Here is a 14,604-nt window from a genome sequence, read left to right on the forward strand (position 1 = left end):
ACTTCTCTTTCCTGGCCCTCTCCCTTGTCTCCAGACCTCCAGAAGATGGAACTGCATGGAAGCAATAGGCTTAAAGAGAAAAGTGGGTTGAGGGGTGAGCAAGAGAATGAGCATGGTTCTGTTCTGATGAACACATAATAAACAGAATTTTGGATCTCGATATTGTTCTCAAATTTCTTTCCCAGTACCTGAAAGTGCTTCTCCTGCATGGTGCAACACCAGGTACTTAGAAAAGCATGGTAATATGCATTGGAAGTTAGACTCTGCTTTGCGATATAATGATAGTCCATGGTAGTACTCTGCAAGAGGAGGACTTACAGCAGACCCATGCCTACAAGATAGGGAATGCTTAAGAAAAAGTGGAGAGTTCCTGCAACTGAAAGTGTAAGCCAAGCATTCATATAAATGCTTAGTTTGTGGAATGAGCTGACACACATGGCAAAGATTCCTCAGTGAAACACATCCTTGGTGCAGGCATGACACACTGAACTCAGAAGTTGTATTGTTTTTAGTTTCAGGAACATCTGGGAGCAAGGACAGGGAACCCAGCTATGTGACAGCAGCACTGGGGAACACATGGAGTCACAGCGTCAACACCAGGCTCATACTACAGTATCATGACTTGCACACAAGACAGGTGAGGAACTTATCAGGAAAAAACAGTAAAAATTGAGTGCTCAGAGCCTCATAACCTGTGCTCTAGGGGATGGGCTCACTGTGAGCTGGCTCAGAGAGGGCTCTGTGAGAACGCTGGCCCCTTATGCTTGGGGTTATGGTTTATGGAGTGCATTGGCACCATGTTCTTTTGGATAGGGGCCATTCCTTGAGTGCTCTGATACTGTGTGTTCTGGAGCAGGGATGTCGTTTTCTATGTGACTTGATACCTGATGTTCTGGAGATGGAGGGTTGTCCTTTGAGAACCTTCCCACTCAGTGATCTTTGGGGCAGTTCTCCATGTGCCCTGAACTCTGTATACTATCTGAAACTCCTATAGTTTTTGCACCAATCTGCAAGTGAAATTTTCCTATCTCCACCTGCAGTAATAGCTTTTGACTGCAAATACGGTGAAAATTTTCCAGGAGTATTTTTGCAATAGCGAGAGAACTCTCCATTTTTGCTGAGAAATGTTATGATGTGCAGTGAAGTGCGGTAGAATTTTTTGCTTGCAAAAATCACCTTTTTCATTTTTGAAAAAAACAATGAAAAATTGAGATTCAAGACATAATAGGTTTGTTTTTTGAGAGGCCAGCACAAGTCATGATGTAATTTATTCCCTTTGGATGTCTGTGTGGTTGGACTTTCTTGGTTTTGCATGTTTCATTATTACGCACTGTAACTCTTTCCAAAGATCCTGCTACTCTTTCTAATGTTACTGATTTCCTGTTTCTTAAAGTCAGGGTGTTGTCGGAAAAATGACTATGTAAAACTTGCACCTTCTTATTTCTCATATTTGCTCCCTATATGTCTGCCAGTCAGAGCTTCTGATTTTACAGCCACAAACCAATGGTTCCTTCTGCTAGCTGACCAGGGCCCATACAGCTATAGGAGAGTGATTCTACCATGCACATAATCAGTGAAGTTCTCATTTCAGCATCCTTATTCCTGGGGATGATGTACAGTGTGAGGCAGAAAATTCATCTGGATTCTCACATCTCAAGTTGAATTTGTATCAAAGACAGGTAGAAAAAGAATCTTTTGACATATAGAGTGGACAAATTTACTTTGGAGTCATTGAAAAGTAAATTTGGAACCCAAAATGTCATTTGTACAGAAACACATTTCTGAATACAGCTGCTCTTTAAGTTCTCCCTAGTTCTGCTTTACATTCTGTGCTACAGGGAGTTCTGGTCCCTCTAGACATGTTGTGAAAGGTAGAAAGAAGCCAATTGTGTCCTGGATCATTTTAAATGAGATTTGCAGCGGGCTGGGGTGACTGGGTTTAGTACTGCTTTATAATGTACAAAGCAGGCTAAGTAGGCTAAACATTCTGCTGTTTTCACCTGAGAGAAATTCAGGGTATCAAGTCAGGTCTTCCCTGACTTTGCTGGAGAACTCATGGAAATGTGTAGAAGGTGTTTCCTTAGCCCTTAATTGAACCTTTAACAAAGAGCTTTTCTCCTGAGTGCTTTAGTTGAATAGATGTTTAACAAAAACAAAACATTTGAACCAGTTTGAATTGTTAATTATAATTATTAATAATTATTATCATCATCGTGCCAATAAGTCCCAGCCATGGATAATCATTCCCCATCTCAGTTAATTATGTGTCATCTCCTTGGTACTTATGATGTCATATCCTCGTATTCCTCCAGCCACACCCTGACAAGAACTGAATTTATGTGTAAAAATCAAAAATCCATAAAACACATCCATGAGGGGAGAAGGTCCCATAGCCCAGGCTCCAACCCAAGCCTGAACGTCTACACTGCAACTTCATAGCCTCACGGCCCAAGCCTTGCAAGCCTGAGTCAGCTGACCCTGGCCGGCTGTGGGTGTGTTTTTGCAGTGTAGACATAGCCGAAGAGCACAGCCTGACTTTCAGATGCCACGTGGAGCTTGCCGTTAGGAAAAATCTTGGTTCTTGTGACCTGAACAGATTTGTTATCAACATTAGTGAGACAAAAATGCAATTTGTAGAGACGCTTTTCAGATTAGGACCACACTTTAAGTATTGATTTCCACTACAATCCTGGGACCAAACAAATCTCATGCTAAACGTGGGGCCAGAGTATCCCTACAAGGGTTCCAGATTAAATCTTGGATTTCTGCTGCTGTAGCTGGAACAGGCTGTCGGTTAGTGATATTGACAAGCATTGCTGTTCTGTTAGATCAGTTTACCTTAGCTTTAGCCATGAAAGTAAGTAGTGTTATGGCAAAGGTTTGAAAGTAACAGATATGATAGGGTTAGTTTGAAGAAATAACTCTTAATCCTCTTCATCACAAGTATCACACTTTTTTCTTTTGCAGTTAGATATGTTTAAAATTAGAAAGTTTTGTGAAACACCCTTAGTGCATACTGGAAGCTGTAGTCCAGTACACAGCAGCCGCATCACTGGGCAGACCTCCAGCTAGATCACCATGGCATACCACATCATCTCCCTAAAAAGATGGAGGGCATGTGGGGTTTCCAAAGTGCCAAAGTAGGACCTGGGCATCAGATAGAGGGTTTGCTACCCTGGGAAGGTGGCATGATGACCTGTGGCTGGACCCGGTTCAAAATCCCTCCTGCAAACAACAGGAGATCCTTTCTGGCATAGAAGAAAAACCCTGTTTGGGGGAAAAAGTCCTGGTTATTTATTTTAGAGCACCAACCCAGGGTAAAAATGTCTTCATAAAGGCTCTCAGATCCTCAGTTTACCTATTGAAAGTGCATACGGTTATAGTCGTGCCTCAAGAAGTGAAAAGTAATTTTCTTTTGGCAGCCAACTTCCTATGATACTGTCCTCTGTATAAGTGCTCTTTGAAAATTAGAGGCATCTGTCCTGCATCGGTCCCTTGAGTTCACTCAGACAAGGGAAAAATCAGCACCTGAAAGGCAGAGGACTCTATGGCCAGATTCTATCAACTCAGCAAAGGAGTGGTGTCCTTCCTAGTATGAAGCTAGCATAAGTGAGAGAGGATCCATAACTAGGACAAAGAGATTTCCTAAAGCATAGTAAAGAGGCTGTGTTTTGGATTGAGGTAGGACTTTCACAGCCTAGACCAGGTGACAGATTGCAGTTTTCCTGATTCAGGTAAAAGTGTTGCAATTCCACAAATCCATTGTGACTCATAAAAACAAGCACAAGACTTCCCTTAATCAAAGTGATACCAGACATAACTTTCAGGGTGTCCTTGGTTACAGACCAGCTGTTCTTTTGCTGGTTTGCTTAGTACTGTATGAATAACATTCCAATCTTGTGACTATCAGACAACCATTATCTTTGGTGGAGGGGTGGAGATATATAATGAAAAAATGACTTTCAAAAAATTTTGGGGGCGAGTCTTCCAGACTGTATATATGTTTGTCTACATGCCGTGTGGTTGTAGCCATGTCAGTCCCAGGATATTAGCGAGACAAGGTGGGTGAGGTAATATCTTTTATTGGACCAACTTCTCGTCAGATATTACGTCACGCACCTTGTCTCTTTATATGTTTGTCTGTCATTCCACCGATGACTAAGGAATGATCATTAAACATACTGCAGAACCTACAGTATTTTTATTCTACAGCCACTGGAGCAAAAGTTAATTAACTCAATTCTAAGGAATTTGCTGATAGCAAATGAGGGGATTGAGATAAATTAGTGTCAGGCTGGCTTTTTCTCAATAAGAAGGAGAGAAAGCAAATAAACCACATTGTATTTGCAGAGAGGAGAGGAAATAAGTGCTAATCACAGGGGGGAAATGTGTGGTTAATACTTTTTTAAAATCTGCATTAGTAAACTGGAGTATAATGAATATAGTGATTATATTTTCAAATGGTGTCAAATTTAAGCAGGTGTGCAAACAGAGTGGAGGATTATTGCCCCAAATTACAGAGGATTCTGGATATTTTAGAGAGGTGGACATATTTATTGCAAGTTATGGAATGTTGAGATTTAATCTAAAGAAATTGAGTATATTGAATTTACTGTGGGTGGGGATCATGACCAGCACAAGTACAATATAAACAATATAGTTGTGTATTCTAGTGTCTCCCCTATAAACTGGATCCCCAAATGCTTTATGGAGTTGCTATAACTAACAGTTACAAAGTTAATGATAAAAGCAAATGAAGTCATAGACAGGGATAGAAGATATTCACGGATGAGTCTTAAAATTAGTTTAGGGGATGTCTGTACAGCAAAGAAAAATCTGCGGTTGGCCCATGCCAGCAGCTACAGGTTCACAGGGTGTGGGCTGGGGGGCTGTTTTGTTGCTGGGTAGACTTCTAGGGTTGGGCTGGAATCTGGGCTCTAGGATACTGTGGGGTGGGAAGGTTCTAGAGCTCAGGCTCCAGCCCAAGCCCGGAAGTCTGCACAGCAGTGAAACAGCCCCATGCAACCTGAGCCCTGTGAGCCCAAGTCAGCTGGCCTAGGCGGGTTCTTCTTTGCTGTGTAGACATACCTTTAGGACAAATCAGAAACACATAAAGCTATTCTAGATGGCAGGATCTGCAGTGGTAAGACAGAGAAGAAGCCAGGTCTGTTTAAGTGAGGGGAGTAGAGAGAGAGCCAAGAGCTTTGAGGTGGGCATGGGCAAGCCCTTGGAGAGTTTCAAACACAACAGCAGATTTGAACTGGATTCTGGACTAGAACTTGAGCCAACGAAGGTGTTTAAGTACATGGGGACTATGGTTGTGTCTCTTTGCATGTGTGAGGCAGGAAGTATCATTCTGCTCATGCTGCAGTCTGGTAAGCTGGGATTTGGGGAAGCCACAGAGAAGGAAATTTCAATAGTCCAGGCAAGAGGAGATGAAGCCCAGGATGAGGATTGCAGCAGAAGTGTAATTCAAAGCATTGACATGCCCAAGTGTACATGTACAGACTAAGTGTCTTCTAGTGGCCTAGATCTGTGTGGGAAATCCCAGCTGACATCCACCTGAGTACCATATACTGATCGAGGACAACATATGGCCCAGTAGAGTGCTGCTTTTGGGGCAGTAATGCAGGAAAAAATTGGGAGATGATATTGAATAATGTGTTGACCGTTAGCTCAATGCAAAGTAGTGGCAAAAAAGGATATTACTATTCCAGATAATTGAATGTGGAACGTAAATAATACCTCTCTAGGGCAGAGGGCTGGGTGTTGAAGTAGAAGTGGAATTCACTTAGAAGGTTGCCTGTTATAGACATCCATCTATATTGTGCCATGCCATTATATACCATACCTACAATATAGAACATGAGCCTTCTGAAGATAACACCAGGTAAAAAATAGATTTCTTCCCAAGACAAAGAGAAATGACTGTTTGAATGAGTCATTTGAAGGGATGAATGTATTGCCAGAGAGTACATTTTCCAGGTGGGGATTATACTTTAATGGTTCAGTGTTATGAAGAACATAGCTTCCAAGTACGTCAATGCACTTTAACACAGGCTTGTTCCCAGACCACAATGCAGGTTTAGGTAACCAGATGTACAATCTCATTAACCCAGACTCTGTATCACACAGTTTATGGGAGGAGGCGTTCTCCGAGAAGATTAGTTTACCCAAGCTTGTAGAATTTGCACAATTACATAACTGGAAAAGAAATCTCCTTAATACAGCACAGCAAGATAAATCGTTTTTGTTTGCCAAACCCTCAAAAAAGGCTGGAAATACTTTTTCTCATCATTTTTAGTCTATATCTATTTGAGAATCATGCTATTTCCCTTGATGTCCCCATTTTCCTTGTGTTTCCAATGGAGTTAAAATTGTAGCGTGACTGATTCTATTTAACCTTACTTCACTGTTTATTCTCAAATGCACTTTCCTGGTGTGTAATGTCTTTCTGCATCAGCATCATCAATAGTATCTTTCTAGGAACTGTATTTGTGGGGTGAAGTGAAGCTGTGGGCACCGCACATGTCTCTTGCAGGTTAGGTGGTAGCCTATCTCTCATTACTCATTGGATTTGTTTGCTCTCTCTTAATTTATCCTAGGTTTCCTTTTTCTCAGATACTCATCAAAATCATTGCTCCCAGGGAGAAAAGAACAGTGAAGTGACTTTCCAATACCCCTGAAGCAGTGCCGGATTAATGATTTTGCCGCCCCTATGCCCTGAAATAATTGCCGCACCCCCCACCCCAGCTCACCTCCGCTCTGCCTCCGCCTCCTCCCCTGAGCGTGCTGCCGGATCCTGCTTCTTCCCACTCCCTGCCAGTGCTTGTGCGCGAAACAGGTTCGCGAAGGAGGAGAAAAGGGGGGAACGTGGCGCACTCAGGAGAGGAGGCGGGGCTGGGGCAGGGATTTGGGGAAGGGGACCAATAGGGGCAGGGAGGGGGTGGGGAAGGGGTGGAGTTGGGGCGGGGGCGGGGGCGGAGGGCGCGAATCGGCACTGGGGGAAGCAGCCTCTGGCTGCTATTATAAATTTGCCACCCTAGGCCTAGGCCTTGTCGGCCAAGGCGTTAATACGCCGCTGCCCTGAAGAAGAGCTCTGTGTAAGCTCGAAAGCTTGTCTCTGTCACCAACAGAAGTTGGTCCAATAAAAGATATCACCTCACCTACTTTCTTTCTCTCGTGTCTCCAGCTGGCTCTTTTTTATTTTTCTCATTTTGCTTTTTGTGTGGCAGGATCTTTCTCTTGGTCTTGGAGTTTGAAAGAATGGCAAGTGTGGAGACATTGAGGAAACTTTGATCAGAATTCTGTGAACTCTACTACCTTCTGTCTTTTGTGGATCCTTTCTTTAGGATAGCTGGGCTACTGCTGTGTCCTGTCTCCTCTTGACTTTTTTTATTTAGACTTAAGGCCTAATGATAAAATTTTGGTAATAAAATTGCACAGTATGTGACAGGTTCAAATTTTTGTGCATTTTAAACAATTCGCATGTCTTTAAAAAAAGAAAAAAAAGGTCAGATGAGCATGGGTGAAAGGTTCTTGACTGATAGCCCTGTAGACTAAAGTCTTCCACTTATCCACAGGGCAGATACAGTCACAGGCAGTGGCAATGCAAGCTTAGTGACTTGTATGAGAGCAGGGTGAGGCTGCACATATTAACATACTGTGTAATGATTACATAAATATGGTTAATATAACAAATCTGGTGCAGTGTTAAACTAGCTAATGCTCTCAATGCAAATGATGCAATAAAGTAGAGGGAAAAGCACAATAACAAGTTTCTAAAGGTGACATATCATCAGGCCACTTTGCTGACTTATGTGTTTGTTTATGCTTCTGCTGTTTGCAGTGAGCTATCCCTGCTAATGGACTTGTGTGGGATGTGTGCACAACATAAATACTGCCTGAGTACTGTCTACACTAAATGGGGCTGGATTTATGGACCACTCCTCTTATCGAGGAGCTTTTACACAGGAAAAATGTTTACATTATATCAGTCTTAACCATGGACCATTTACTCAGGGGCTCAGAGACTGCATTGATGTATAAGAACCTAAAGAGCAAGGAAAGAACCCTCAAAAGAATGGAGTAGAACAGAATGGAATCATGTGTTTCACTCAATCTTTCATTTAATCAGCTTTTTTAAAATGTTAAGTGATTTTTATGCTGGTGAAGGGTGCCAGATTGAGAGCCCTGGAAACTGTTTATTCCCAGAAGAGATAAAGCATAAGCAGCAGCTGTGCAAACTTCTCAGCTCCTGCTTCTACTGATGTTGGGCATTCCAGACAAGGAGTGGGAACAGCTCTAGGGATGTGAGGCAAATTCAGTCCTGAGCCTTTTTGCTGAAACCTGCCAACAAAGGGGGGCAGCTGTGTTTTGGACACTTGTCTACTAGTAACTGAACTGCAACATCCAAGTTATTTCTCACAGACCAATCAGGCTGCTTTCAGATGGTAATTCCTTTTGGTCACTGCCAACTTGGCTGGATCACTTAATAATCATACTAGTTCTTATACAGGGCATCACATTTTCAAATTACTGTACAACCATGAATACTTAATCCCCACAACACCCCGCGACACAGGTCAATATTATTCCCAGGAAACTGAGTCACAGAGAACTGAAACACAATGACTAGAACCATTTTCTAATCCCTCTCTTTAAATTTCTTCACAGCTTTCCTCTACTCCATTACTTGAAATTTTAGGTTCTTGTCTTGTCTTTCTAAGGTCCTGCATAAGTCTGCCCCTCCATTCTTATCCAACCGTATTTCTTATCCCACTGTCAGAAGGGAGGGGGTCAAGGGCAGTGATAGGCTCTTCAATCCTCATTGTCCATCTCCAGGCTTTTTTCCATGCTGTCCCTTTATATATGGAATCCTTTTTAAAAGATGGTCTGTAAGGTCCCTGTCTTCTCACTAAGAAAAGGAGTACTTGTGGCACCTTAGAGACTAACCAATTTATTTGAGCATAAGTTTTCGTGAGCTACAGCTCACTTCATCGGATGCATACTGTGGAAAGTGTAGAAGATCTTTTTATATACACACAAAGAATGAAAAAATACCTCCTCCCACCCCACTCTCCTGATGCTAATAGCTTATCTAAAGTGATCACTCTCCTTACAATGTGTATGATAATCAAGTTGGGCCATTTCCAGTTGGCCCAACTTGATTATCATACACATTGTAAGGAGAGTGATCACTTTAGATAAGCTATTAGCAGCAGGAGAGTGGGGTGGGAGGAGGTATATTTTCATGCTTTGTGTGTATATAAAAAGATCTTCTACACTTTCCACAGTATGCATCCGATGAAGTGAGCTGTAGCTCATGAAAGCTTGTGCTCAAATAAATTGGTTAGTCTCTAAGGTGCCACAAGTACTCCTTTTCTTTTTGCGAATACAGACTAACACAGCTGTTACTCTGAAACCTGTCTTCTCACTAATATCCCTTCAAAAGACTGACTTCTGCCACCAAGACTACAAAAATGAGCCAACAGTGGCATTAGTATATTGTTGTTGAAATTTTTATATCAACAAAAAAGAAACTCTTTACTTTTCCATGCTGTGTACTAGCGTTTGCTAAGTAACCATAATCTTATTGTCTTGCCTTTCCTCCCCCAAATCTTCCCTACTGTTTTTTTACCTTATCCCCTTCATTGCATGATCTGTGAAATTAATTTGTAAACTCTTAGGAGCAGGGACTGTCTTCTAGTCTGTATTATGAGGCATCTACCATGTGTTTGGTCCCAGCAGGACAGGATTAGAACACATTGCCAGGGTAGGGTGAGGAAGTTTACTTATAATACAGCAATTCTGATGATAAACAGAGGACTTTGGCCTCCAGGCTGTCAATCTAGCACCTTTTACAAAAACTAAACTCACAATTCATTAAAACAACATTTTTTAAAAGGAGAGGAGAGGGGGAAAGGCAGAGGGGAACCCAATTTGATTTTCAGACATTGGCTGAGTTTTTAGTTAGAGAAATCATTTCATGGCTTGTACGCTGAGCTTGTTTGCATTGAGAGAGAATAAATATGGAACACTGTCGTTTTTTATAGAGAAGCACTTTTCTGACTTGAACTGTACTTCAGTGTCATGCTTCCCCCAGACTGGAATTAGCCTAGGGGAAAATTTCCCCTCAATAACTGGAACACCATCACTCCTGACACCAGAAGTATAATATCAAGAAGTGTTTACCCTTGGAATACCTTGACAGATTTCACTGCCTCCTGTCCCTTACCAGAACCTTTGTACCTCTCACTTGATTAAAAAAAACCAAATCTGAACAAGAGTGAATTATTTTTTAAAAGTTCTGCTAAATCAATCTGTTCTCTGACATAGGCTGACACTGAAGTACAGGTAAAGTAAAAAAAGTGATTCTGTGTAAACAAGATGACGGGACTTCCCATCTATTCTCGCTCCTCATACGTGCTTAGTTTATAACCCAGAAGACAGTTTTTCTAACTGCAGACTCAACCCAGGTCTAAAAACTTAACTGTGTGGATTTTCTGCTTGATCACTAGATTATTTGACATTTCTTCTTAGGTCAGGTCTATGTAAGAAAATGTTTTCCATTTTGTTGTATCTGTATAGAGTCCTTTTGCCAGTATAGCTTATACTGATTCACCAAGCAAAATAAGCTGTTCTGGCAAATGTGCTTTATGCTGATATAACTTGGATACATTAGGGCTTTGCTAGCATAGAAAAGTTGTAAACAATATCATACTCCCTAGCTGACATTACTATACCAGCAAAAGTTTCTGGCATAGACCTGGCCTTTGGCAAGCATCTGAAATACGAAATATTTCAGGTTTCAGAGTAACAGCCATGTTAGTCTGTATTCTCAAAAAGAAAAGGAGTACTTGTGGCACCTTAGAGACTAACCAAGTCTCTTCTTGTCTAGAAAGAAAGAGACTAACCAAGTCTCTTTCTTTTTGAGAATGTACAGATTACAGTACATATGGGATATGAAAGTAGCTAATTTCAGCAGGGAGTACAAAAGTAATAACCTGTAGACTCCCTGTGTAGGTGCATACACATCATCCTGGCATCAGTCCGTTTGGATACAGAAAAGAGAATTGTAGTGTTGGTGTACTGATACCAGCCCTTTTGATCTTTTGAGAGGTTACTATCAATGCTGGTTCCTGCTGACAGTCTCCTGTTCTGTTAGGAGCCTGAGAACATGTGAAGGATTCTAGAGGTGAACTGTAAGGTTCTTGGTTGTGCTACGTCAGCTACATTACAGTAAGTGCTCAGACTTTATGCAGATACCCTGACCCCTGCCAACCCTTCTATATTAAGTGCACTGGCACATAGGGTCTAGTTTCTTCCCCAGCTCTTACCACAAACAGGTCTGATATCAAGAAGATCTGGGGCAATGTCTACACTATCAAGCTTAGAACGGCACAGCTGTACTGATGCAGCTGTGCAGCTGTAAGATCGCTTGTGTAGCCGCTCTATGCTGACAGAAGAGACTGCTCCCATTGACCTAATAAAACCACCCCCACGAACAGTGGTAGCTATGTTGGCAGGAGAGCATCTCCTACCAACATAGCACTGTCCATTCCGGTGCTTCTGTTGGTATAACTTGATGTCGCTCGGGGGGGAGGTGTTTTATTCACACCTCTGAGCAACATAAGTTATACCAACAAAAGTGGTGGTGTGGACATGGCCTTCCCATTGTCACATGGTTAATCTAGCTACCACTCAAAAGCAAACATCTCATGCAGCATTTTCCTAATGGTTTTTGAGAAAAGGAGCTCAGTTGGCACTATCTACATCCTGTGGTATTTGCGAAAACCTTTCAGATGTGTCAAAGCTAAGAGAACATTTTAACACCAGACAAGTTTTGAAATACTGTCTTCAGTGGGCAAAATATACTGTACCTTTCATAAAAAGAGCTGGAGTCAGGCATGCCAGATTCAGGCAATGCAAACTTTCACCGTGCTCTGAGCACATTAGCAGCACATCTTCTAATGCACTCAGTCATCTCGAGATTTCACTTGAAGTAATGTTTTTTAAAGTGATACCAATGCAAGGGAAAGATGCTGGATTGACAGCCCTAGTGACTGAGGGCCAGTGTGTGTCCTTAGAATGGGTACCGCACAGGCAGTACCAAGTTCTCTTCATAAGAACCCTACAAATATACCCAGCCCTTGACCTCATGGGGACATCTCTAGGGGTGCAAGGAGTTCATTCTTTGTAGCCTGTTCCATACTTGGTGTCTGTTTAGAATTCCCATCAGTGATGTCAGTTTGTGCCTTTAGTGGTGATTTTTTAAAAATCTGTTTCCTTGAAACTGAATTGAGGCCACTAGCTCACTTCACACAGGCCTTTCACAGGGTGACTGGCCCTTTAAGGGGTAATGGCTCCAGCCTCACCTGACTGACTCAGGTTTCCTCCCAAAGTGGGGGCAATTATCATAGCTATATGACAGGTAGGTCATGTGGTTAAATGAGTCTAGGCTTGCCGATAAAAAATAAGCCTCCAGAGTGGTAAAGGAAGGAGAGAAGGAGGCTGGCCTGCCCACCTGCCCCTGGCCTTCCCCCCACTCCAAGCCTACGGCGGGAACCTACCTCAGGACTGGCCCAGAAGGAGGGCTGTGGGATCCTTGGAACAAGGGTTGGATTTGAGCAAAGAAGTAAGTTGATGTGCTGTAGGACAGTGATGCCCAACCTTGTGTGGGCCAAACAGATTCTACATATTTTAATAAGATTTAAAGTCACTTGTATTGATTTATATTTTAAGTCCAGCTTGTTTCATAAGTATTTAGATAGGTTGTTTTTATGTACAGTATTGTCTATGTACACACTTGTGTAAACTAAAATGATATAAACCTGATGATAAAATGTTAATGAATTGGCCATTAGTATATTGTGTTGAAGCAGGCAACGGCCCTTATGAAATGCTCTGGTGGGCTGTGTATGGTCCGCGGGCTGTAAATTGGGCACTCCTGCTGTAGGAGATTTAATAAATTAGACTCCACAAAGGGGGGATATTAGTTTAAGTATTCTGGCTTGGGAGGTAAGTTCTTACAAGAGCCAAGAGGGAGCTATGGGTAGCGAACCAGCAGGGCTATGTCATGCCACATAGAGGCTCCCTGAGATGGCTTCCTGTTACAAGGCCACTAAACAGTCTTATACGATAGTAACAGCCTTTGATATCCAGTCCCTCCTGATCTGGGCGGGGGGTTGGGGGGAAGCGAGAGAGGAAAAGGAGCAAGCTGCTGGGGAAGGGGGGGAAGAGGAGTGAATGGGAGGAGGTGGGGCCTTGGGGGAGGAAGAGGTGGGACAGAGGTGGGGTCATGGGGGGAAGAGGCGGGTTGGGGGAGGTTCTGGTACTCCTGCTGGAATGTTTGGTTTTTAAATACTACAAAGTTGGCAACTCTAATCACCAGAGGTCTGGGCTGGACTTAAAACAGTGACTTAGAGCAGTGCTTTCCAAACTGTAGTCTGCAGCAGGGGTTCTCAACCTTTTTCTTTCTGAGGCCCCCACAACATGCCATAAAAATTCCACAGCCCACCTTTGCCACTACAACTGTTTTTTCTGCATATCCAGTAGATTAAAAGACAGGGCCAGCATTAGGGAGTAGCAAGCAGGGGAATGGCCTGGGACCCGACACAACAGGCAGCACTGTGAAGCTAAATTGCTCAGGCTTCAGCTTGAGCCCTGGACAGCAAGGCTTGGGCTTGGGCTTGAGCCTGGGCATCAGGGCTCGGACTTCAGCTTTCTGCCCTGAGCCCCAACAAGTCTAACGTCAGCCCTGCTCTCTGGTTTATTTTGGCAGAACCCGTGAAACCTGTTCAGGGGCCCCCGGACCCGTTGTTGAGAACCCCTGGTCTACAAGTTCTTGTGGTGGCCTATGGAGAGCTTGGTTGGTTATGATGCTAGGTCATCAGCATAATTTCCACTAACTACATTGCATTAAAAAAAAAGCTAAAAATATATTATTTTCCTGGGATTACGTTTCCATGTACTAATTGCTGTAGTTGTCATTCGGGTGTTATGTGATTGTAAACGGGAAGACAATTGCCTGCACACTCATGAACGGGTGAGAAATCCCGGGAGGTCTATGAGACAGTCTTTCTATTAAGATGTGGCCCACACTGTCAAAAGATTTGAGATTACTTGGCCTAAATTTAAAAGGCCCTGTCCTATAATCAGTCATCTGAGCCTTCCAGTCCGCCAGCTTGCACTCATGTTATTTTTGCCTGCACTTTTGGCTCCAGCAGATTTGGCTCCTGCGTACATATTCAGAATAATATCATATGCTTCAGTCAAGATGGACTTCATTGTTTCCAGATGGATATGCTTTCGATGTAACACACTGGATTACTGCAGCCGTTCAGCCTCTCCTTGTTTGGGTGGTGGGAGAAAGGAGGGGGAAATGTGGCTTTCCTTGTATTTTGGCATATTATGATGATTACTACTACTAACCAGATTCTTCTCCAGTATGTCCTCAGGAGAAACATCCTATTCATTGGCCAAGGACAGGCTGCCATTGGACTTGATGCAGCTTGATCTGTTTTTAAATCAGTCCAGAGTGAGACAAAAGTTCAGGTGGATTTAGAAAATCAGCTAAATTCCCTTTCAGCAGCCGTTCGTTTC

At 42.7% G+C, this 14,604-nt stretch overlaps 1 protein-coding gene across 6 annotated transcripts in view; it reads left to right on the forward strand.

Annotated features, from left to right (window-relative positions):
• RAD51B (RAD51 paralog B) overlaps positions 1–14,604 on the forward strand; it is a 713,264-nt gene that overhangs the window by 486,417 nt on the left and 212,243 nt on the right. For 5 of the 6 annotated variants that reach the window (XM_078853308.1, XM_078853310.1, XM_078853309.1 and 2 more), the window contains one exon: positions 513–637. The exons of the other annotated variant lie outside the window; for it this stretch is intronic. In XM_078853308.1, the coding sequence (XP_078709434.1) occupies positions 513–637 (125 nt within the window). The remainder of the gene's footprint in view (positions 1–512; positions 638–14,604) is intronic. 6 annotated transcript variants of the gene reach the window in all.

The sequence above is a fragment of the Lepidochelys kempii genome, chromosome 6 (genome assembly GCF_965140285.1).
Source record: "Lepidochelys kempii isolate rLepKem1 chromosome 6, rLepKem1.hap1, whole genome shotgun sequence".
Classification (NCBI taxonomy): domain Eukaryota; kingdom Metazoa; phylum Chordata; order Testudines; family Cheloniidae; genus Lepidochelys; species Lepidochelys kempii.